The following is a 23,882-nucleotide window of genomic DNA, read 5'->3' as shown; positions in this document are numbered from 1 at the left end:
GTTGAAACATAATCCTCTCCTGCTTTAATGATATGTTGTTAACATGTAAGATTTATAAGTTTTAGGTGTACAATGTGATAGTTTGATATAGTTTGATACAACTCCCTGTTGTGAGTTTGTCACAGTAAGGTTAATTTTTCCCTGGTTGTCACAGTGAGGTTAATTAATACATCCTTCACTTCATGGGATTGCAATTTTGTTATAGTTGTTATGGTGAGAACACTAAAGTTCTACTTTTATGGCAGTTCTTAGTAATCAGTATGGTATTGTCTGTGCTTACTGAGCCTTAAGTTAAATCCCCAGAACTTATTCCTCTTATAACTGAAACTCTTCATCCTTCACAAGCGTCTTCCAAGTTAGCTAATCCCTTAGTTCTTGCCTGCCATGTCTATTCTGCTTCTAAGAGTTCAATGTTTCTGCATCTCAGGCGCTCTCTCTCTCTCTCTCTCTCTCTCTCTTTCTCTCTCTCTCTCTCTCCCCTCCCCCCTCCCTCCCTCTTTAGCATAGAAAACTCAAGCTTCATCTACATTTCAGTAAAGAGCAGGATTTCCTCCCAGGTAATTTTAAAGTCAGAGGGAAAAAAAAAACATTTTAGTTAATGCAGTCAGAAAAGTGTGGTGGCAATTTTCAAAAAGTTCTTTGACCTGTTGTCTAAATGCAATTAATTCAAAGTAAGTTTTAAAAAATAGTATCCTTCTGTAAGCCAGAACTGCTTTTGCCCCAAGAAAACGTAGCTGTCCAGTGGTTGGGCAGCCTCTTGAAAATGACCCTGGGCAGGGACTCTTAACTTTCAAGGGACCCAGAGGCTCAGTCAGGGGGTTGCTGGCTTCCGTCCTGTAGCTGGCTTTGGGGAAATGCACTGATGGTTCCAATTCACAGGAATTTCTTGACCTCTGGGAGCCGGTAGTGTTCCTCAGTGACGGGTGCAAGCATGTACTCATTACCCTTCCCAAAACTTGTGTACAAAGGAGCTGTACCAGCTGCCAAGCAGGAAAGGGGTTGATGCTCCAGCAGGAAGCCAATCAATCCCTGGGAACAGACACCCACACTCTTAATGGATAATGAGCTGGGAAAGGATAGAAATGGGAGCACTGAGAGCCCGTTGAAGAAGTGATATAATTTACTCAATGCGTTCTCCTGGAAATAAAGACTTGATGTAAAGAATTTGTACTAAAACGGAGGCACCCATACTTGCCTCCACAAAATGCTTAATCACCTTGTTGTTCTAGAATGGTTTTTCTCTTTATGAGAGAATTTTCCAGCTTTTTAACCTTCTTTGTTTGATTAACTTTAGAATCAACTGCAACCTGTAAAGTGCTGTATTTGCAGACTTAAGGAAGACAGATTCCCCCCCCCCCACGCCCCCAGGGCCTCATTTTTACAATCCCAAGTCTTACATAGTAGATCGTAATTTTAAGGTTTAATTTTAATTTTAAGAGGACAGGATCTAGATTTCCTTGAGAAAGAGAAACACAGGAATAGACATCATTTCCATAAGTCACTTTTTTGGAGGGAAATATATAATTACAATCTGTTTCTGAGTATCTCCCCCGCCTTGCAATGCTTATCCAAAGGAAATATAAAGTTTCTTCTTCCTTTTTTAAAAAAAGGTTTAATAATTTGACAATGATCTTTTCCCAAATCACAGCAGTTTGAGCCCTCTTGTAAAGAAGCAGCTCTCTGGAGGGAACGGTGTTATTTTAGGGTCTTTAGGCTGGATAAAGTAAGGAAGACCCTTCTTTGCAAGAGGGCCATGCTTAAGAGGCTCTTGGAACTTCTGAATGAGTTCAGTGTGTTAGAACAATTAACCAGAGCTCCCTAACTAATTTGACCTAGCATTCTTACGCTGGGCAGGAAACAAGTTACTGAATATCCCCCAGAAAAATTACTTTCTTCAATCAAACAAACAGCAGCCCTCCCCCCATTGTACCTAAGGGTTCTGCTGTTCCCCCCCACACACACTGGCTGGGATGGGGGGGGACTGTCCACATTGGGGAAGCCTGGTCTGGATAATCAAAAGACTAATTTGCCTTGTCTTTATTTTTCCTATTCCTTTAAGTTTCACTTTATTTACAATGTTAATAAAAAGATTTGAAATAGGAGACGTTACTGGTGCCTGTTCAAGCAACGATCACAAATTATAATATTCACTATCACTATCACCCCGTTGTTCATCGAGTTGCTCGAGCAGGCACCAGTAATGTCTCCATCGGTCCCTGGCACGTGCTAGTGTAGCCCGATGGCACATTGGGGGCTCTTTCAGGGTCAGGGGAATGAGAACCATCATTGTTACTGTTTTTGGCATGTCGAGTACGCCACGGGTAGCTTGCCAGGCTCTGCCGTGCGGGCGGGATACTCTCAGTAGCTTGTAGGGCTCTCCAAGAGGGATGGAGGCTTTCGGGGCAGCCTCTAATCACCCTTCCCAGTCAGGCATATATGCGGGCAGGAGACTCTCACTAGCCTGCCAGGTTCTCTGAGAGCGAGAACTAGACAATGAGAGGTCTTCCAGGGGCTTGGTTTTATAGTCTCTGGATTTTGGCCATTGATGGGGTTACACAGCAGTTGGTGGGTGTAGCTCTCTAGCTACTGGAAGATGGGAGATCTGGGTGGAAGAGGCCCAGTCCCAAACCTAGCAGGCTTGGAAATCTCAGCCCCGGGTCCCACACACCTGGGTTCCCCTGCTGGTTCCTTCATGCGTGAGGCTCGTCCGAGCGTGTGCATAATGGTCCCAGCATGACTGTGGCTGGGTCCCGGAGGTCTTCAGCTGCCGGGAATCTCTTGAGGTGGAGAGGGAAACTAAAATTACAGTATTAAAGTAATAATATATATATATATATATATATAAAATTAGTATGCATGTCAGCCATCCAACGCGAAGGTGAGGAACTAGCTGGCCACCCAAGGGGCTTGCAGTGGGTTCGAGGGGCAGCTCAGCAACAGACACAACGTGTGTGAAACCTGGTGCTGGAGGTCTGTGCCTGTCCACACGGAGGCTCCAGATGCCTAGAAGCCGGGGAGCCGGTTCCAAAGGTTCTGATGGCAGCGGTTCCTCTAATCTAGCACAGATGGCTCGAATCCCAGGAAAAGCCTCCTCGCACAAGCTCCCAGAGATGCCCCCGGCCTTGCACTTACAGTGCGTGTCCTCTGCCTGAGCCCTCTGCTGTATGGGCTCGAACCAGGCAGGGTCTGGTGCTGCAGAGGACGGAGGGGGACGCTTGGGCTCTCAGCCTAGCGGCATCTCCAGGGTGAAAATGCATGCCCAGGAACGGAACCCGGCTGGCACCCAGCCCGAGCAGGGCCCCCCCGGCCTCCCCATCCCACGCCCTGCAAACGCCCGGCAAGGCGCTCAGCCCACCAGCTCCACGGGCCCCGCCCCCCAGGAATCCAGAACACCTGCGCGGGGCCAGAACCTTCTCGGCAGGGGGCGTGGCCCTGTAGTCCCGCTCCCAGCATGCACCGGGTGCGGAGCTGGCCAATCAGGGGGCCCGGCTGTTGCGAACTCGGGCGCTCGCTTCTGGGCGACAGCTGAGAGGTGCGTGTCGTCGCTGGACCGCTGGACCGCGACCAACCGGGGCGGTGGCGCCAGTTGGGGGTCAGTCAGCGGCACTTGGGGACAGTTAATGGCAGTTGTCGGTCAGTCACCGGCAGTTGGAGACAGTGGCAGTTAGGGGTCCAGATGCCTAGAAGCCGGGGAAGATGCTAAATGCCTAGAAGTTGGGGGTCAGTCAGCGGCAGTTGGGGACAGTTAGTGGCAGTTGGGGGTCAGTCAGTGGCAGTTGGGGATCAGTCAGTGGCAGTTGGGGGTCAGTCAGCGGCAGTTGGGGTCAGTCAGCAGCAGTTGGGGACAGTTAGTGGCAGTTGGGGGTCAGTCTGTGGCAGTTGGGGACAGTTAGTGGCAGTTAGGGGTCAGTCAGCGATAGTTGGGGACAGTTAGTGGCAGTTGGGGTCAGTCTGTGGCAGTTTGGGACAGTCAGTGGCAGTTGGGGGTCAGTCAGCGGCAGTTGGGGTCAGTCAGCAGCAGTTGGGGTCAGTCAGCAGCAGTTGGGGACAGTGGCAGTTAGGGGTCAGTCAGCGGCAGTTGGGGACAGTTAGTGGCAGTTAGGGGTCAGTCAGCGGCAGTTGGGGACAGTTAGTGGCAGTTGGGGGTCAGTCTGTGGCAGTTGGGGACAGTCAGTGGCAGTTGGGGACAGTTAGTGGCAGTTGGGGGTCAGTCTGTGGCAGTTTGGGACAGTCAGCGGCAGTTGGGGGTCAGTCAGCGGCAGTTAGGGGTTAGTCAGTGGCAGTTGGGGTCAGTCAGCAGCAGTTGGGGACAGTGGCAGTTAGGGGTCAGTCAGCGGCAGTTGGGGTCAGTCAGCGGCAGTTGGGGACAGTTAGTGGCAGTTAGGGGTCAGTCAGCGGCAGTTGGGGTCAGTCAGCGGCAGTTGGGGACAGTTAGTGGCAGTTGGGGGTCAGTGGCAGTTGGGGGTCAGTCAGTGGCAGTTAGGGGTTAGTCAGCGGCAGTTGGGGACAGTTAGTGGCAGTTGGGGGTCAGTCTGTGGCAGTTGGGGACAGTTAGTGGCAGTTAGGGGTCAGTCAGCGATAGTTGGGGACAGTTAGTGGCAGTTGGGGTCAGTCTGTGGCAGTTTGGGACAGTCAGTCGCAGTTGGGGGTCAGTCAGCGGCAGTTGGGGTCAGTCAGCAGCAGTTGGGGTCAGTCAGCAGCAGTTGGGGACAGTGGCAGTTAGGGGTCAGTCAGCGGCAGTTGGGGTCAGTCAGCGGCAGTTGGGGACAGTTAGTGGCAGTTGGGGGTCAGTCTGTGGCAGTTGGGGACAGTCAGTGGCAGTTGGGGGTCAGTCAGTGGCAGTTGGGGACAGTTAGTGGCAGTTAAGGGTCAGTCAGTGGCAGTTGGGGGTCAGTCTGTGGCAGTTTGGGACAGTCAGCGGCAGTTGGGGGTCAGTCAGCGGCAGTTAGGGGTTAGTCAGTGGCAGTTGGGGTCAGTCAGCAGCAGTTGGGGACAGTGGCAGTTAGGGGTCAGTCAGCGGCAGTTGGGGTCAGTCAGCGGCAGTTGGGGACAGTTAGTGGCAGTTAGGGGTCAGTCAGCGGCAGTTGGGGTCAGTCAGCGGCAGTTGGGGACAGTTAGTGGCAGTTGGGGGTCAGTGGCAGTTGGGGGTCAGTCAGTGGCAGTTGGGGGTCAGTCAGCGGCTGTTGGGGACAGTTAGTGGCAGTTAGGGTCAGTCAGTGGCAGTTGGGGGTCAGTCAGTGGCAGTTGGGGTCAGTCAGCAGCAGTTGGGGACAGTGGCAGTTAGGGGTCAATCAGCGGCAGTTGGGGACAGTCAGTGGCAGTTGGGGGTCAGTCAGTGGCAGTTGGGGACAGTTAGTGGCAGTTAGGGGTCAGTCAGTGGCAGTTGGGGGTCAGTCAGCGGCAGTTGGGGACAGTTAGTGGCAGTTAGGGTCAGTCAGTGGCAGTTGGGGTCAGTCAGCAGCAGTTGGGGACAGTGGCAGTTAGGGGTCAGTCAGCGGCAGTTGGGGACAGTTAGTGGCAGTTGGGGGTCAGTCTGTGGCAGTTGGGGACAGTCAGCAGCAGTTGGGGACAGTGGCAGTTAGGGGTCAGTCAGCGGCAGTTGGGGACAGTTAGTGGCAGTTGGGGGTCAGTCAGTGGCAGTTAGGGGTCAGTCAGTGGCAGTTGGGGACAGTTAGTGGCAGTTGGGGGTCAGTCAGCGGCAGTTGGGGTCAGTCAGCAGCAGTTGGGGACAGTGGCAGTTAGGGGTTAGTCAGCGGCAGTTGGGGACAGTTAGTGGCAGTTGGGGACAGTCAGCGGCAGTTGGGGGTCAGTCAGTGGCAGTTGGGGTCAGTCAGCAGCAGTTGGGGACAGTGGCAGTTAGGGGTTAGTCAGCGGCAGTTGGGGACAGTTAGTGGCAGTTGGGGACAGTTAGTGGCAGTTGGGGGTCAGTCTGTGGCAGTTGGGGACAGTCAGCAGCAGTTGGGGACAGTGGCAGTTAGGGGTCAGTCAGCGGCAGTTGGGGATAGTTAGTGGCAGTTGGGGGTCAGTCAGTGGCAGTTAGGGGTTAGTCAGCGGCAGTTGGGGACAGTTAGTGGCAGTTGGGGACAGTCAGCGGCAGTTGGGGGTCAGTCAGTGGCAGTTGGGGGTCAGTCAGCGGCAGTTGGGGTCAGTCAGCAGCAGTTGGGGACAGTGGCAGTTAGGGGTCAGTCAGCAGCAGTTGGGGACAGTTAGTGGCAGTTGGGGGTCAGTCAGTGGCAGTTGGGGACAGTTAGTGGCAGTTGGGGGTCAGTGAGTGGCAGTTGGGGGTCAGTCACTGGCAGTTGGGGGTCAGTCAGCGGCAGTTGGGGACAGTTAGTGGCAGTTAGGTGTCAGTCATTGGCAGTTGGGGTCAGTCAGCAACAGTTGGGGACAGTGGCAGTTAGGGGTCAGTCAGCGGCAGTTGGGGACAGTTAGTGGCAGTTGGGGTCAGTCTGTGGCAGTTGGGGACAGTCAGCGGCAGTTGGGGGTCAGTCAGTGGCAGTTGGGGGTCAGTCAGCGGCAGTTGGGGTCAGTCAGCAGCAGTTGGGGACAGTGGCAGTTAGGGGTCAGTCAGCGGCAGTTGGGGACAGTTAGTGGCAGTTGGGGGTCAGTCAGTGGCAGTTGGGGACAGTTAGTGGCAGTTGGGGGTCAGTCAGCGGCAGTTGGGGTCAGTCAGCAGCAGTTGGGGACAGTGGCAGTTAGGGGTCAGTCAGCGGCAGTTGGGGACAGTTAGTGGCAGTTGGGGGTCAGTCAGTGGCAGTTGGCGACAGTTAGTGGCAGTTGGGGGTCAGTCACTGGCAGTTGGGGGTCAGTCACTGGCAGTTGGGGGTCAGTCACTGGCAGTTGGGGGTCAGTCAGCGGCAGTTGGGGACAGTTAGTGGCAGTTAGGGGTCAGTCAGCGGCAGTTGGGGTCAGTCAGCAGCAGTTGGGGACAGTGGCAGTTAGGGGTCAGTCAGCGGCAGTTGGGGACAGTTAGTGGCAGTTGGGAGTCAGTTGGCAGCAGTTGGGGGTCAGTCGGCAGCGAGGACATGTGGCGGCCGTTGGGGGACAGTGGCAGTTGGGAGTCAGTCAGCAGTTCGGGGACAGTTGGCGACTGATGAGGGACAGTTGGTGGCAGTTGGAGGCTGTTGGGATAGTTAGCAGTTGGTGGCAGGTGGGGGACAGTGGCAGCAAGGAGCCTTTTCCCGCTGGGAACAAGGGACAGAGCGCCCATGCGGCAGGTGGGGACAGCCCAAGCCCCGGGGCAGGGGAATTCTCGAGGTGCCTTAAGACGCTGCCTTGAGATTCCGGGTGCCCTGGGCAGCCTACCTGGACGGCGCCCTCCCGAGACCACCCCTCCTCCCAGCACCCCGCCAGGGCAGGGGAAAGTCAGTTGAGCAGAGGGGCAGGCGTTGTGGCCCCTCGTATTGGCCAGAGTGCCCCCTGTTTGGGGATTGCTTTGCCTTGAGGCCCCGGTGCCCCATGCCCTGCACGCCTGTGCTCCCCGTCTCATCTGCCTGGGCGGGGGCGTTTGGTTGGCATCACCCCTTCTTTCTACCAGGGGCTGCCGGGCCTCGCCTCAGTTGGCTGCAGCCCTGAGCCTCAAACCTCGAAGTTTGGCTTGCCCACACCCTGGCTGCCCTTCCGTTCCATGTTTGCTGTTGGGGCTTGAAGGTGGATGCGACTCTTTTATTCGATGTGTGGAAGACCGTTGTTTTTTATTTCCTCTTACAGTGTCACGGAAGCGAGTGAGTGAAGTCTCCCAGTTCAGGAAAAGGCGGAGAGGTGCAATTTGGTTCCAAGGTTAGCTTGTTTGAAGTGTTTTGGACAGGCTGGCGGGGCCACAGGTGCCCACCTTTCACACTGAAGGAGATGTATGTGCTGATGTGGTTGTTTTCTTGTCATTTTGAAATGTGGAGGAGGCTAAGGTTCTGGGGAGTACCGCTGTAAGTTTTTTATTTTAGACAGTTTCGTGTAAGTTTGGTTACAGCCTGATTACATGTCTGGTTAGTTTGGGGAGCCCTACCCGTTGCTGCTCAGGACTGAGTCCTGGCTCTGTGCTGAGGGGTCACTTCTGGCGGGTGTTCAGGAGACCGCATGCAGTGCAGGGGCTAGCCAGGGCCATCCAAGGCATTCGGCCTATCCCACTCTGCTCTCTCCGCCCCATAGTAACGTGTTGACTTGCACATTTCCATTGACTGACATGAGAACACTGCCTGTCCTGATGCCCTAAGCTAAGACAGAAACGGCCGTTTTGCCTAAATAAATAAATAAATAAAAATTTTAGTTGGAGATGGCTTTAGTTGGAAAAATGTTAACATGACAAAGTTGATGCCCTCCTATGTTGAAATTCTACTTATAAAGACTTATTTCACAGTTAATTATTCCTAATATTTCCTTTTAAGAATACTGAAAATTTTAAGTATTTTTAAAATACTTATAAGTGCCCAAGATTTATACATTGTTTTTGTTTTTTAAAATCAGATGTCTAAGAATAATGTAACTGACCAGAAGCTGAATCTGGAAGCAGTAATTAAGAACATTAACAGGATTTCATTGGAGTTGAAGAAAACGCAAGGTAAGTGTGTGAGATCACTGAAATATTTGCATGGCACTGTTAAACCAACCCAGCAGAGTCGATTTCTGCTTGTGCTGTACTGTAACTAACTTTTGCCCACCTATTAGGGTATATCTATTTTTAAATGCTTACAATACGCTGTAAATCTGTAAAGGTAAATTATGGCTTGGCCTGATTCAGTGAGCTGACTTGAATTCCCGTCCCTGACACTTAATAAGCTTATGCTGTTGTCTGACCTTCATTGATGTGCTTTCTTCTCTTTGACAAATGTCGTGACATGCCATTGTGCCAAACTCAGTCTTTATTCATTAATCTGTACTAATTTTCTTAAGTTCCTTTCACATCAAGAGTAACTTTCATCCTGTGAGTTACTGGTTTTTCATTTGAAACAGGTCCTTAGAGTAGAATTAGACCTTGCAGGCCATGATGTTTAGTCAGTCAGTCCTATCAGAGATGTATTCTTGCTAAATCATTACCCTAGGCTTATACACTCTGAAAATATTTCTAGGGACACTCTGTCTCTAACCCAGCATTCCTATGTTGGGGAACTCCCAGTACCCACTGAGCTCACCAGTCTGTTCCAGTTCAGTTTGATCTTAGGGGCAACTTGTGACTTGCTCTCCTGTTTCTTTCCCCTGGCTGCTGGTTTTATTTCTAACCTTGAAAAGTACACCCAGTAAGTTCTTTAACTGTTGGATATTTTTCTTTGTTTGGGGGCCACATGCAGCTGTGCTCAGGGCTTACTCCTGGCTCTGCACTCAGGGTTCACTCCTAATGGATTTAGGGGACCATATTGGGTTGCAGAGATGGAACGGAGTCAGCTATTTGCAAGGCAAGAGCCCTACCCACCATTCTATTGCTCTGGCCCTTGATTCTTGGACATTTGAAGGTTAACCCTGTCTTAGTTATGATATCTCGAACTAAAAGTAACAAAAATACCTACTAATGTGACTTAGTGTAAGGGAAATAACAAGATCTGAGGGAGGCAACTTTAAAGTCAATGCAGACACTGCATCGGCTACCAGGGCCTTTCCATTCCTCTGCTGTTGGAGTCACTGCCAGCAGGCGTGCCCGTGCAGAAGCATGCTGTGTCTCTTTAAACAAGCCATTCTGCAGATCCTTCCAGAACAGTCCCCGTTGCCTTTCATTGGCCAAATTGGCATCCCTTGACACGTCATGTGCAGCCACTGCAGAGGGGAATGAGAGAGCCAAGACCCTTCTGGACCAGTCAGGGTTACTGCAGCAACTGGGGAGAGCACCTTGTGCTTACTGCCTTTCCGCATTACCGACCATTCTTTGTTGGTTGTTTACTTTTCCCCCCCTATTCAATTGTGAATTTCTTAATGTGTGTTGATGTGACAGATTCTTTGAAATGTTAATGAAATGGGTAATTTGTTTCAGATACTTGCTCTCATTTTAAACAATTAGAGAAGTTTTTCTGACCCCTCCCATACTTGATTATCTAACTGTTCTAGTTTGGGGATTGTTCTGTAAAATACTATGATAGAGGTATCTGGAACCTTGTGGGATTAGTTGGACAGGTTATGGGGCCCTTGAAGAGTTAGAGCAGGAGGGTAAACGTCTAGTGAATGTGATAGATTAAACGCAAACCCTTATTTAACTGTGGAAGATGAGTGTCAGGAGTGAAAACATACTGGGGCTGAGGATGTGGTTCAAGTGGAGAAAACACCTGCCTTACAGGTACGAGACCCTGGGCTCAATCCTTGGTACCACAGGGCCCCCTCATCACTGTTGGGAGCAGCCCATTCACCAGCTCCCCTCCCCTCCCCACACGAAAAAGAGCATGCTCTATCTAGTCTTCCAGTAATTCTACATAAATTAAATCAGTTATCCTAACAACCCTTGGAAGTAGGTCCAGATTGGAGGAGATTCAGTGGCCCTAGTAGAGGTGAGACTTTGAACAAAAAAGTAGATAAGGAGCGTGGCTATGAACATTTACCCAACTAGAGGAAGTTTGGGGCAGAGGCATCACAATTCAGCAATGGAAAAGAATTGACTAAGTCTGGGTATCAGCTGACATGAAGGGGAATGTCATCTGCTGTGAGGGTAATTGTATATAAAAGTTAAAGTCGAGTATATTGGAGGTTGGGCAGTGAAAGGAGCTATACATTAATCTTATTTAGAAACAAAAGATAAGTAAACTTGAAAAGATAAAATATGTATGTCATTTAGAAATTTGGAGGTAAATACCCTGCTCCCCCAAACAAAAATGCTTAGCAGAAACACACAGAATGAATTATTTTTTAAGTGTTTGCCTCTAGTAGGTGAGTTTTTTTTTGCTTTCCTTATTTGATTTTCTATATTATGTATTGTGTAACAGATAAAAATAGTTTAAAAGATATAAGTCAAATCTGAATAGACCAAAGTGTAGGAAGATAAATGACAGACTGGGGACTAAATAACATTCCTAGTAAATTTTTATATCGTGCTTATTTTTGTGGCAAGTGAATATGACTGTTTTGACATTCAATTAAATTGATAATTTGAAAGAAAACTAAGTGAAGAGTGAGAAAGTTGCTAGTTACAGTTGCCTGTGACACATGTATCTTGTATTTTGTCTCACACAGAGCTCTCCCAGCTTCTCCTTTGTGACCTCACCCTCTATTTTAAATGTCCAGGGGACACAGATGACTTAAAGGAAACAGAAAGAAACGAGCCCCTCTTTGAAGAGCCTAAAATGTCAGATGTGTGCCGTGCTTCCAAAAGTTTTTCTAAATAATATTTGTTTGTTTTAAAGTTATAACTGTTTATTTGTTGAATTAACACATTATCTGGGAGAATTGAGTTTACTAATGTATTTAGTATAATAAAAAAATATGTTGGGTAGTAGTCCTGCCTTGGTCAGCATTATTCCCCTCCCCCACACCGTGGTTGCTGTCACTGTGTGTTGATGATAGTTCTCACGGGCACCTGGCTATAGTGCTCACAGACGTTTTTCCTCACGGGGCTTGCTGAGAAGGGGGATGGTGTCACAGGTTGTGGTGCTTGCACGTCGGGTCTTGGTGCTCCTCTAATGGTGTTGCTTTCACAGTGCTCACCGGGTTTGCATTCAGTCCTGGTCTTGCACATCCTGGTGGTAGTGCTTGCTGGGGTCCCTGCAGTGCTCACAGTTCCTGTCCATGGAGCTTGCATAGGTTTCGGTTGCATGCTCGCAGGGTTCACAAACCCTTGATGCGGAGCTTCCACAAGCCCGGGTGCAGACTAACAGCACTTGGGGCTGGGGATTCACAGCAGAGCAGCCAGGATCTCTCTTAGCAGCACATGTGGCGGCATTGGTGTTCAGCTCGAACTCAGACAATTCCCAGGCTTAGTTCAGAGCAGTGAACTATCCCTGTGGACCCCACTCTTGAAGGCAGTTTCAGTGTTGCAGAGAAGGGCCCGTTGCTTTCAGTAACACAGGCTGCCCTGGGAAATTGGCTGGGATGTACCGCTTGTCCTTGTCTGCAGCCTTCATTCTTCCACCTTTCACTTGTGTGCTTGGCAGGTTCTGCCTACGGTTTCTGGGAGCGCAGTTAGAACCAGGGTGGAGGCCAGCGCTGCCCAGCCCCCTCACCTGTGGACTGCCCCATCTGTGGGCTGCTGGTCGACAGCAGCTACTTTAGTGTGTGCTCGCGTTAGCTTAGGCCAGAGGAGAGTTATTTATGTAAATGGATGGTATGAGCCTACAGTTTTATTCATCCATTTCTTAAAGGTAAAAGGTAAAGGCCCTCCCGTTGATCATCGATTTGCTCGAGCGGGCCCAGTAATGTCTCCATTGGAGACTTTGTTGTTACTGTGTCTGGCATATCGAATACTCTCGGTAGCTTGCCGGGCTCTCCGAGAGGGGCGGAGGAATCGAACTCGGGTCGGCCATGTTGGCCGCTTGTAAGGCAAACGCCCTACCCGCTGTGCTATCGCTCCAGCAATTTCTTAATAGACATTATTAGACATCTTAATAGACATCCATTTCTTAATAGACATTAAATGCAAATTCATTTAAAGTACCTTTCCAGATAAAACAGTAAAAATGTGTTCCTCGCACCTTATCCTGTAGGAGTATCACTCATCCCTGTTCTCTCCCCAGAGGGGGAGTGGGGGCGCCCAGTTTGACCACTTCACCGAGTGACAATGTTCCTGTCAGCTTTGCTTTGGAAGATGTGACTAATTTCAGTTTTTTGTTTGTTTGTTTTTTATCAAGAGAGTCTAATTTTTTAATGCTTATAGTTTCTTACTGGTACTTATGTAGGTGCCCTGATTTTCACAAAGCTTTTTTAATAGCAATTTTCTACATTCAGTGATTCCTCTTCAAAGCCACCGCCATGCCAGCAGCCTACTACTATCTGTGACCCAGGGCTCCCTGTCTCTCCCTATCCTGCGTCCTTAGCGAACTTTAAAATCTGCTCTGGTCAGATACTTATGATAGTGTTGTGTCCTATGGTTTTGATGTGCATCATAACCTCATCTCCGAGTTGCCAAATTGTCCAAGGCCCGTGAGTCCACCTCCTTGCTCTCCTCTCCCATTTCTCCTTCCTTCACACTCTTCAAATTGTAGCCAGAGTCAAGGACTCTTGTCGTTTGATACCTTTCATTCTTGTTACACTCTACACATTAGTCAGGAACAGAGTTTTTATACCTTTGACTGTCCTCATCGTGCCCTTCAGTTCCATCAGGTTCGTCTTGCGGCTGCATTGTATTCCACTGTACATGTCACATACTACAACTTGATCGTTTTCCCTGCTGCTGAACAGCTGGGTTGTTTCCAGATCCTGAATATTGTAGTAAGCATTGCAGTGAATATAGGCAAGCATGTATCTTTCACGTGAATGTTTTTGTGTTTTGGCAGTAGATGCCAAGAAGTGCATAGGGTCATAATGGAGCTCTCTTCTTAGTTGTTTTTTTTTTCTTTTTCTTTTTGAGAAATCCTCACACTTTTCCAAAGAGTTGAACTGACAGCATTCCCATAAAGCAGTGAATAGGAGTTGCAAGAGTGCCTTTTTTTTTAAAGACCATATCCCCAGCAACACTGGTTGTTTCCCGTGTTCTTGGCAACACGATAGTCTCGCTCCTGTGAGAAAACTCATTGTCCTCTTGTTTAGGATCCCTGAGAAAGTGACAAGCACTTTTCCAATATACTTACTGGCTGCCCACATGTGCTGTCGTAGTTGAATCTCTGTTCGTCTCTCCTGTCCATTTCTGGATGGGGTTATTGGTTTCTTTGTTGCTGAGCTCTATGAGTGCTTTATAGATACTGAATATTAGTGGTTTTTTTCTGATATATTGTGTGCCAATATCCTTTCACATGCAATACGGTGTCTTTTATTTTAGCCCCAGTCTCTTCTGCCATGTAAAGTTTTTTTATTTTGATACAGTACCATTTTTTATGGTATCTTTTCCAATAGAATTGCATCATCGAAAACATGTTTGAGGTCCAGATTCTGGACTGTGTTCTAATGTTTTTCTCAGTGTTTTTTTTAGGGATTTTAGTCTAGTAAATATGAATTTCTGGTTGTAAGTACTGGAGGTAACTCAAGCTCACGGGACTACTTGGATGTGTAACAGGAAGACAGGTGGGAGCAGACTTCAGGGGCGCTGCCAGTGCATGGTGTGGGGGATCCTTGTTCCCTTTCTCCGCATTAGCTGGTGGAAGAAGGCTATAGGCATGCCGGCAGGCAACTGCAGCACTTCAGAGTCATCAGCCTGGTCTGCTGCCGAGAGGAGTTATGACTGTCAGCCTTGGGTGGACTTGTTTATTCCTGAGCAGTATCCTGAGTAAATGTCACTGGTGACATGGGGGCCCCAGAGAAAAAGCCTGATATATCAGATCCCCCCACTGTGTCTGGCACAGCAGTGGCATAGCTTTCCTCTCTAGGATACCTTTATTCTAAAGTTTTCTTTCCTCCAAAGAACATTTACGAAGCTTTGGGTTTGCTCTATGCACATAACTCCCTGCTGTGTGATAGCTTTGAAATCTGCTATGAATGTCATTTTAGATATTTTTGAACAAAAACTCATAAATGACATAAGGTCAGCTGACGCTGTTACCGAGAGTTTGCTCTCTTCAGACAAAACACCTTGGCTTCTCAATAATTAATTGCTTCTCAGTAAATGCTTATTGAAAATTCTGCTAAAAAAAACATACAAATTAATGCAGGGTGATTTTATTCTCCCAACTTTAAATGCCTAAGTTCTGGGGCCAGAGCGATAGTACAGTGTGTAGGGCCGTTTGCCTTGAACGCAACTACCCGGGTTTGATCTCCAGCGTCTCATAGGGCTCCCCGAGCATTGCCAGGTATGCCAAAAAGACAAATAAAAAGTCCTAAATTCTAAACCCTAAGTAGGGAATAATCTGGGAAAAAAGGATGATACTTTTTGGGAGAATCTGTTTTTTAATCATCATTGGTTAGAAGTCTACATGTACTTCTTTGCCACTCAGAAAATTTGTATATTTAGTAGCACTGTAGCACTGTCCTCCCATTGTTCATCAATTTGCTCGAGCGGGCACCAGTAACATCTCCATTGTGAGACTTGTTACTGTTTCTGGCATATCGAATACCCCACAGGGAGCTTGCCAGGCTCTGCTGTGCAGGTGGGATACTCTTGATAGCTTGCCGGGCTCTCCGAGAGCGATGGAGGAAACGAACCCAGGTTGACCGCATGCAAGGTAGACGCCCTACCTGCTGTGCGGTCGCTCCAGCGATTTAGTAAAAAACTTAAGTTTTTGTTAATAAACTATTTGAATTTATAACCAAGTCCTCCAAAAGCAAACGCTTGATGAACAACCGAGTGTCAGATTTTTGTTTTGCTTAACTTCTACTCCTTTCTGTTATGTTGAGTGAATGTTCTGGATTGCCGAAGGGTTACAAAGGCGCTCAGGGAAAGATGAGGAGTAGGGCTTGTGCCAGAGTCCTAGGAGGATAAAGCAAGAAGGGGGAAAAGAGGGAGCCTGCTGGGAGCGGTGGGTCAGATTTCTCAGCCATAGCCATGCTTTTCCATCGCTCCAGGAGGAAGTCAGCCATGTCTGCAGAGCATGACAGCTCCTTGGAACTTTGGTGGGTGTGGGCTTGCCTGGGAACTTTCTGGTGTGGAGATCCAGGTGGATATTTGACACTGAAGTCTCATCACTGAAATGTTTTCTTTTGGGCACTTTATGGGGTTATATTTGCTTCAAAATAATAACAATAGTATGGGCTGAGCAACATCAGTAAAATAATATAACTCTTAAATCTGAAGACAAATTAATTTTAATCCCAGGAAGTTAGTCCAAAACTGATTTATCTTTTCATAAAAAAATTATATAAAACATATCCTCAGCAAAAAGCACCAAATAAGAAAGGCTAAAATATTTTTGAAGCCTCTTAATTTTGTTATTGTTGCTGAGAAAATTTAGTAACTTTCTTACAGATATAACACTGACAGTTGTGTTTGGCAAGGTTTTACTCTAATAAAAATCATTTTATATAATAGCATAAATGGTTTCTGTTTCAGCATCTCTTAACCATATAAGTAACCATGTAAGTAACCATAAAAGTAACCCAAGTTACTTAACCATATAAACTACTATTTGAAATGGTTGTTCAAAAATGGACAGTAAAAATTTAAAAAAAAAACACTTACTATAGTATGTTATAGTAATGACATTCACGCCTACTCGACTTAAGCATGAACATGAATTACTCATGGACTTCATATTGAAAAAGAATAAGTTATGGGATACTTGAGAGTCTTCATTTCAAACCATTTTTTGAAGCCATAAACCATTATGTTTATGTTGAAGGATTCAGTGCAGTTCGGAGTGTTTGTTTGTTCACCAGGGTTGATCGTCCCATATTGACAACAGAGGCGGGAAGGGTTCTTTGCGCCGCTGGCTCACTAGGGATAACCTGCAGAATACGTCAGTGTGCACTGGTTTCTGGAGTCTCGGTTTTGCCCATCAATGAGCAGAAGTGGCATTTTCCTGAAGTAGTCGATAATAGCCGACACAGACAAAAAGTCCTGAAAGATTCCAAATGGGACAAAAGTAAACAGCATGAATTCCACTATTTTGAAATTTATATAGAACATCTCTTCCAAGTCCTCAGGATTTGGGGGAAATATGTAAAATTAGACAAGCACTTTGATGATTTCTGCTGTAGAATTTGGAAAATAATTCCTTGGGACTATTGAGCAGACTGCTTCAAATTTACACACAATTTACGGTACACATAGGCAATTCACCGTAAATATCCCAGTTATGTCAGTCTTGCCTTGGGGCTCACGCCCTGTGTTTGGGGTGCAGTTTGTGTAACCTACTCTGCAGTTGCGTGATGAGAGATCCCGAGGTGGGTTCGTCTCCCTGCTGTGGCAGGAGCTTGCACCTCAGTGCTCTGTCCCCATGCTATCCCACTCTCTCCCAGTCGGCAGCCTCGGTCATCCTGCCCTGATGGCCTGAGTAGGAAAACCCCCATTCCTGACCCTTTGCCCAGAGGGCCAGAGCAGTATCACAGCTGCTAGAGTGTTTGCCTTGCACACGGCTGACTCAAGTTCCATCCCCAGATGATCCCCCAAGACCATCAGGAGTGACCCCTGAGTAAAGAGCCAGGAATAAGCCCTGAGCACACCTGGGTGTGTCCCCTCAGCTCCCTCAAAATTTTTTAAGTATTTAATCATAACAGTCCCATCTTTTACCATTTTCAGGTGTTGACTTAAAAGTCTTCACTACTCTGAGGTTTTGTTTAAATTGTCATAAATGATAGAAAGAATTTACCTTTGACACCATCTGACTGGAGTTTTTAAATGTGTTTGAATATTAACTATTTTTCTGATCTTGAAAGTTATTTCTGTGGTTTTAGATTATTTGGAATAAAAGCTATGCAAAAGACTCCTATGGCAGAGACTGGCCCTATTGTATTCACTTTGCTTCCTGTGACTCATGCAATCAAACCTTCAAGTTGTCATGCACCAGAATCCTGAAGAGCAACAGCGGAGTCCATGTAGATAGGTATGCAGAGAGGTATAAAAAGAGAATCTGTGGGGAATTTTGCAGCTAGAAGGTCCTTACCTCTTTCCCTCGAAGACCAGTTCCCAGCAAGTAAACTTGATTTTCCTCCTGGTAACGAATCTTGATGTTGTAAACTTTGCCTTTGTACAGTACCATGAGGACATAGGGGTTGCTTATTGTTTTGTTAGAGCTGTCTCTCACCAGAAAAGTGCCATCCTGCAAGGACAAATTCTCGTTATTAAGGGAGAGTAAAGGCCAATACTTTTGTCGTCTCTAAGAGCAGCAGGCAAGGCTGTGAGGCTCTGGGAGCCTAATCAGGTGACAAGTCGTGGGTACTCGGTTCCTCAAACAGCTTCGGGTCCCAAGTGCCATGGATTTCTTAGTTGTCAAGAACCAGCGAGCAGAGATTTTATCAGGAAAGAGTACAAGTCACCCTCTTTGAAGTCTCAATGAACAAAAAGGAATTGCTTTTCCAAGGATAAAATAATAGGCAGCTGAGTAGATAAAGGACCAGACAAATAAGGACTTTATTAGAGAAGGGTTTATCTTTCTCTTCCTGAGATAAAATTCCCAGCTCTTTATTTCCACCCCCAAGTCAGAAATCCCCTAAATGCTTAAGAAATTCACTTGTCTTAAATCTCCAGAGTGTTTTGTCACCATATACATATTGATTAAATGTGGATTTTTTTATCACCATATTTACTGAAATACTATGATCTGTTTCGTATTTTTAAAATTCATTCTGTAAGTTATTGCTCGATAGTAGTATGACTGCAAATGTCTAAAACTGAAATACAATTAAAAGGATGTACTTAAACCTACTGCCTCTGCTCTGAATCTGGATGGTTCGACAAAACCTTCTGTCTGAAAATGGCTCTCCTTTGACTTTTTTTTTGTTGAGTCATTGTTTTGGGGGCCGTCGCCAGTTTATACTTAGGATTAACTCCTGCACCAGAATCCTGAAGAGCAACAGCTCTGTGCTCAGGGGTCACTCATGGCAGGCCTCTGGGGACCATATACAGTGCTTGGTCATTTGATCTTTTTATTTTATATATTTATTTTGGTTTTATTTTGGTGCCACACCGGTGGTCTTTCAGGGCTTACTCCTGACTCTACATGCAGGGATACTTCTGCAGGGGGTCAGGGGACCATATGGATGCTGGGGATCCAACCCAGGTTAGCCACATGCAAGGCAGCTGCCTTCCTGGCTACAACCTTTTTTATTATCATTGAGTAAACTCTGGGAAACAAACATTCCCATTCTTGAGTAACTTTAGAATCACCCACCAGTGCAGTTTACGAGACTTCCAGAAAATCTTTACAGCCTCTAGAGATGAAACTCAGAAATCAGAGTTCTATACAGCTCCTCTGTCGATTTCAGTGCTGCTGAGGTCAGAAACTCTATTATTGACTCAAGGAGTGAAGGAAGAGAGGAGCGTCTCTTCTCTCTACTGTAAGGATTCAGCACTGCGCCACAGGAAATCTGGCCATTGAGACCTCTACTCTTAGAGGACAGCTAGAATTCTCTATGGAAAGTGCAAAAACAGTTTCTGGCATTTTTCTGCATATGGGTTCCTTCATACTGACGTAGATGGCAACTGTGTATTGAGGAAGATGAAAATTTGGGGATGAGTCTCCTTTTACCATTGTATAATTCCTATGACAAGATGAACACTTTCTGTTAATAAAATATAGGATTCTAACAGTCTTCATTTAGACTTTCCAGGACTTGCTCTGATTGCTGTAAGTGGGAGTTGGTGGTCACTAACCAGTCTCTCTAGAGTAAGAGCACACATGTCACTTCCAAGACTCCTGGTCCATAATTGGTTCCAAGAAAAGTCAGCTCCCTTTTCGCCTTCCATTAATATTTATAGCTACACAAAAATAAACTTTAGCATAGTACCTGGTTTATCTTTCTAAGAGCAGCTTCTGCTTCCGGTCGGGTAATATAAGAAACGTACCACTCTTGGTTCAATGAATCCTGAAAATGTAGGTTTAAAAAGCAATCAATTTTGCAGTTACATATATGTGAAAAGAAAAGTGATGACTCCAAATAATGACTTCCCATTAAAAAGCATCTCAAGTCCATGAAGTTTGAAATATCTGTTTTCTTTTTTTTTTTTTTTTTTTTTTGGGTAACACCCTGCCATGTTCAGGGGTTACTCCTGGCTCTGTACTCAGTAATCACTCCTGGCAGTGCTCAGGGGACCATATGGGATGCTGGAAATTGAACCCGGGTCAGCCTTGTGCAAGGCAAACACCCTACCCACTGTGCTATTGCTCCAGCCCCATATCTGTTTTCTTATTTGAACATAGACTTGTTCCAGTCGAGCTTAACAGAAAGCATCTGGGCACAGCCCATTTGATCTTAACAGGAACTGCCCAGGTAGCACTGGATCCTCCAGTAATGACTCCTCGAATCATAAAAAATAAATGGGTTGCAATTTCATTTAAATAATGAAAAACGTAATGAGCAGTGCACATACACTAGGAAACAGATGGAAATGGGATTATTTTTCTTGTTAAAGGGGGAAAAATGAAATAGCCTTTAAAAGCAACAAGAAGAAACAATTTTCATCTGAATCCATCCTTAACGTTTTTTCACCGAGAGACAGAAATTAAGGCCAATAGATGATAAAATGATAGATAATAGTTTCCAGTGGAATTCCTGGTGATTTATTTTCTGGGAAAACAATGGACAGATGCAAACAAACTTTCTCACCTCTTCCCCAGGGGCTGGTGGCCGGGGTTTGCTGGGAACGGGCCTGCTTTCCGCTCGCGGAGGGGGCCTTCCGCCCGGGCCTTGGGGGAGACGGCAGTGTGTAAGTTAGCATTCATTTTCTCCTAGCTCCCAAGTGCCCTTGCAAGCATTCCCAGCAGGTAGAACTCAAGAAACGGCTTTCAAACTTAATTTTTTTACATGTTTGAAATGACAAGGACTGCATGGAAACCATTCTGAGTGCAGTTCTGAGAGCAGCCCTGCCACGTGGAGTGAATTCTCAAACGTGCCTGTTGTATTGGGCAACTAGATCCATTTATGAAATAAGCCACAGTCTCTACAGCAGCATCACTGAAGAGAATATTGAGCAGCTGTCAGTATTCGCTACTGAAGTTTCGCTGTTCAGCAACAGTGATATTCGCCAGCTTCTGCTCATGGGCAGAGGGAGTCTTCCAGGGGACACTGAGGGATTTTTTTTCCTGGAAAGTTGGGGAATTAGTTTATTTAATTATCAATACATTAATAAATTATTAATTTAGCCAGATTAGTTGGGCAATCTCTGATCTAAACAAATCATGCTTTAAATTCCAGGACCTCAACTTTAACTTGTGGTTCTCAGGTAGCACCCTTCGAAAAATACAATTTCTGGGGCCGGATAGTATATCAGATAGTGTTTACAGTGCTCATGGCTGACCTGACCCAAAATTCAAAAATAATAAAAGGAAGTGTTTCTGGAGGCACCCAGGGCAGGGACAGGCACGTTGGCAGCTTGCCGCGCTCTCACAGGCGTTCCTCAGCCCTGCTGGAGCACGGGTGTCTCCCGCGGGGTCTCCCTCTCGCCACGCTGGCCCTGAGCTGCGCTGCCCTTTTGCAGCTTCTCAGTGCCACACACATGCCAGGTCTCACCTTTTCGGTCCAATAGGATCTTTATAGTGTTTGTTGGCCGAATGATACCTAACATTAGGAAATTGGTATAATGGGGGCATAGGACCAGAGCAGTTTCCCAAAGGAGAGTTCCATGGTGGCTGATGTATCCTCCCGTCATTCCTACAGCCCTTAGCACCCGGCTAAACCCAAGGGAGTGCTAAATGAGGAAGTAGATGCTTTTCAGGAAACAACCAAATCCTTGCCCAAAGGCTTTGGATTGCCAGGTTAAGTAATCCAGACATGAAGCATGTGCCCAGCCCAGAATACGCACCTTGAGAGAAATACGGCGGCAAGGAGTTGCTGTGCTGGAAGTGACTGAGGAGAGAAGGCAGAGTTGAGTTTGTTTGTGCTTAAGGGGCCAGACCCGGAGGCTGCTTCAGGGAAACTTACTGAGCACAATCATGGCTCCCTTTCTCTCAGGGGCACGTTCCATTACCCCCATGGACACGTGGAACCCCATGGCACTGATCCCTGTGTCTACACTTTGGCTGTGAACTATTTGATATTACAAAGTAGCTGAGAAGACAGACGCAGTGGGAGGTGAGAAACAATAGTAATTCAGTGGAACAGTTCTCGCCAGCCACTGTGTGCGTCCCGTCGCTTTAGCCTGTCTGTTCTCTCCCGCGGTGTTTCTGGCTTGTAGTTGAGAGTAAGTGGAGCCTGTGAAGCAGGGAGACAGTTGTCACTCTCACACAGCCTCGCGACCGTGCAGAATTCAGCTGGTGGGACACACTTTGTATTTCAGCTTAACGAAACACAAAACACGGGGAGGGGCAGGACAAAGTGACTTCAGTAGATGGCATCTCAAAAACTCAAGTGAAAAATAAATGCTAGCTGTTAGGGAGGCCTTTGGTTTGGAGCCTGGCAGAAATCCTGCAGGGAGAGGTCTTTATTGCCTGAGGAAATCACCTCAGGGCTCGTTGGGGAGAGCAAGCACCAGGGCCTCGTGGCTAAGGCTGGGGTCTCACCCTTGTTACCCCTGTGGAGTGGCGCTGTGCCCCTCATGGAGATTCACTGTCAGTTAAGTGGCAAGGAGTTGCATAGGATGCACAGAACAATTCCGTGTAGCAGTCCCATCCATGAACCAGAAACATGAGAATCGTTGACAACACAGTCAAAGAAGGATGAGAGAGAGAGAGAGAGAGAGAGAGAGAGAGAGAGAGAGAGAAGGAAAGAGAGAAGAGAAGAGCGAGAAGAGAAGAGAGAGTCCCAACATCTGTGGGACTGGTGTGTGGGTGGGGGGGGGGGGGGGAGACGCAGGAACACTGCTCAGTGCCCAGCAGCAGTTTCTGTCAAAGTCAGCTCTGCTCGGCAGTCTCAGGACTGGGATTTGAAGACAGTGGGGGACAGGGCTGGGGTTCAACGTGAGATGAAGCAGCCAGAGGGAAAGGCAGACGGCAGAAAACAAGAATCAGCTGCAAGACCCAGAAGCAAAAGCATAACATGGGCCCGAGAGGCACCCAGGGAAATGAAAAGGGAACAGTGAGAGGGAGGGGGAGGGAGGGAGAGAGAAAGAAGAGGGAGAGGGAAAGAGCGTGTGTTCCTGTAGACATTTGGCTGGGAGCCGGGTCTGCTGGAGGGGACTGGGCTCCCTTTGAACACTGAAGATGATGAGCCCCGAAGTTGGGAGAGCTTGGGGCACCAGGAGGCACCTGTGGGCACACCCAGGGAGAAGGAACCAAGGGTTGGTCCCCTCGGGGCCTCATGGTGGGCGCCAAGGAGCCCGAGAAAGCACGCCTCAGGGGCCAGAGCCTGTGCAGAGGCTCTCAGTGGCTAAATGCAGCCACAGACATGGGCTGTTTCAGGGGAGCCTAGACCACCACGTCAAGTGGAGAGTTCCTACAGCGAGTCCCGGCCCATCATTTTGGGGAGTCCAGTGCAGAGAAAGGTTTCCGCTGGCCTGTGGGCCATTAGGTGTGCAGTTGCTTTATGTCTCCAACATGGTTGTAAAATACTTAAAAATGCTGTATGCAGCAACTCTTGAGTCAAGTTTAAGTTGACAAGAGCAAAATAATAATAATAATAATAAAGATGCTTTATGGCCAAAAAGTTAGATAGCCAGCGTCTTAGACTTCAGAGAAAGAATCTTTTGTAGGAGAAAGGTCTTGGAGGAAAAGGCAATATCTGCAGAGCACAGTGAAACAAAGCACAGCAAAACCAGGCGTGGCTGCATTGGACTGGGTTCCCAGCTCCGGTTCTAAGTGCAGCCCTTCCCGCTCTTCCCAGCAGGGCCCTTCTGCCGGAGGCGCCCGGCGCTCAGCACAGCTGGGACGGCAGCGAGTTTGCCAGGTCGGCCAGTTATGCTCAGCTTTGACTGTTGCCTTAAGACTCAGCGTGCTCTGAGCCCGCTCTCACAGGCTCTTCCTTCCTCCCCACGTGGCCCCAGCCTAGACTGCGTGTCGGTAACGTCGGGACTCAGCACAGACCTTTCCGAGAGCGCTGCAGGCGTGTGCGCTGCGGGGAGGGAGAGGTTGGAGCCTGCCTTAGTATACCTCGAAGGAAAAGGGTTGGCCGTCTTGGGGGCCGGGGCCGGCTGGGGCAGAGGTCTCTGCAGAGCTGTGAGAGAGAGGAGAAAAAAATAAAGGGAGTGCATGTATAAACATCCAGGTGACATAAGGAATTTTCCAGAACTGCCCCCTTGTTAGTAGAGCAGATTTCAGGGGAGGTAAGTAAATACAAAAGATCCAAGTTGATTAGGAAGGGGT

The 23,882-nt window shown here is 47.6% G+C and overlaps 2 protein-coding genes across 2 annotated transcripts in view; one reads left to right on the top strand and one right to left on the bottom strand.

Annotated features, from left to right (window-relative positions):
- The first annotated feature begins 8,460 nt into the window (after nucleotides 1-8,460).
- Nucleotides 8,461-12,091, top strand: CUNH5orf58 (chromosome unknown C5orf58 homolog). The gene is made up of 3 exons (XM_056133108.1): nucleotides 8,461-8,554; nucleotides 11,143-11,268; nucleotides 12,060-12,091. Exons 1-3 carry the CDS (start codon nucleotides 8,461-8,463, stop codon nucleotides 12,089-12,091), a joined length of 252 nt encoding a protein of 83 aa, XP_055989083.1.
- A 3,717-nt stretch (nucleotides 12,092-15,808) lies between these two features.
- The window catches only part of LCP2 (lymphocyte cytosolic protein 2), a 28,157-nt gene continuing 20,083 nt past the window's right edge, over nucleotides 15,809-23,882 (bottom strand). The window contains exons 16-21 of the mRNA XM_056133106.1: nucleotides 23,604-23,733; nucleotides 21,449-21,492; nucleotides 20,254-20,333; nucleotides 19,435-19,512; nucleotides 17,592-17,747; nucleotides 15,809-16,546 (exon numbers count right to left, since the gene is read on the bottom strand). Coding sequence (XP_055989081.1) covers nucleotides 16,424-16,546; nucleotides 17,592-17,747; nucleotides 19,435-19,512; nucleotides 20,254-20,333; nucleotides 21,449-21,492; nucleotides 23,604-23,733 — 611 coding nt within the window. The 3' untranslated portion in view covers nucleotides 15,809-16,423. The remainder of the gene's footprint in view (nucleotides 16,547-17,591; nucleotides 17,748-19,434; nucleotides 19,513-20,253; nucleotides 20,334-21,448; nucleotides 21,493-23,603; nucleotides 23,734-23,882) is intronic.

This window comes from Sorex fumeus, unplaced genomic scaffold (assembly GCF_029834395.1).
Source record: "Sorex fumeus unplaced genomic scaffold, SorFum_2.1 ptg000097l, whole genome shotgun sequence".
Taxonomy (NCBI): Eukaryota; Metazoa; Chordata; class Mammalia; order Eulipotyphla; family Soricidae; genus Sorex; species Sorex fumeus.
The sequence above is the reverse complement of the archived record's forward strand: the minus strand, read 5'-3'. Positions and strand labels throughout refer to the sequence as shown.

Bases quoted from the DNA above. Each gene is read 5' to 3' on its own strand.
- CUNH5orf58 (XM_056133108.1), top strand. From the start codon at position 8,461: ATGTCTAAGAATAATGTAACTGACCAGAAGCTGAATCTGGAAGCAGTA. The intron at 8,555-11,142 runs GTAAGTGTGTGA...TGTCTCACACAG, and splicing joins GGAGTTGAAGAAAACGCAAG to AGCTCTCCCAGCTTCTCCTT. The intron at 11,269-12,059 runs GTGCTTCCAAAA...TGTGCTTGGCAG, and splicing joins TAAAATGTCAGATGTGTGCC to GTTCTGCCTACGGTTTCTGG.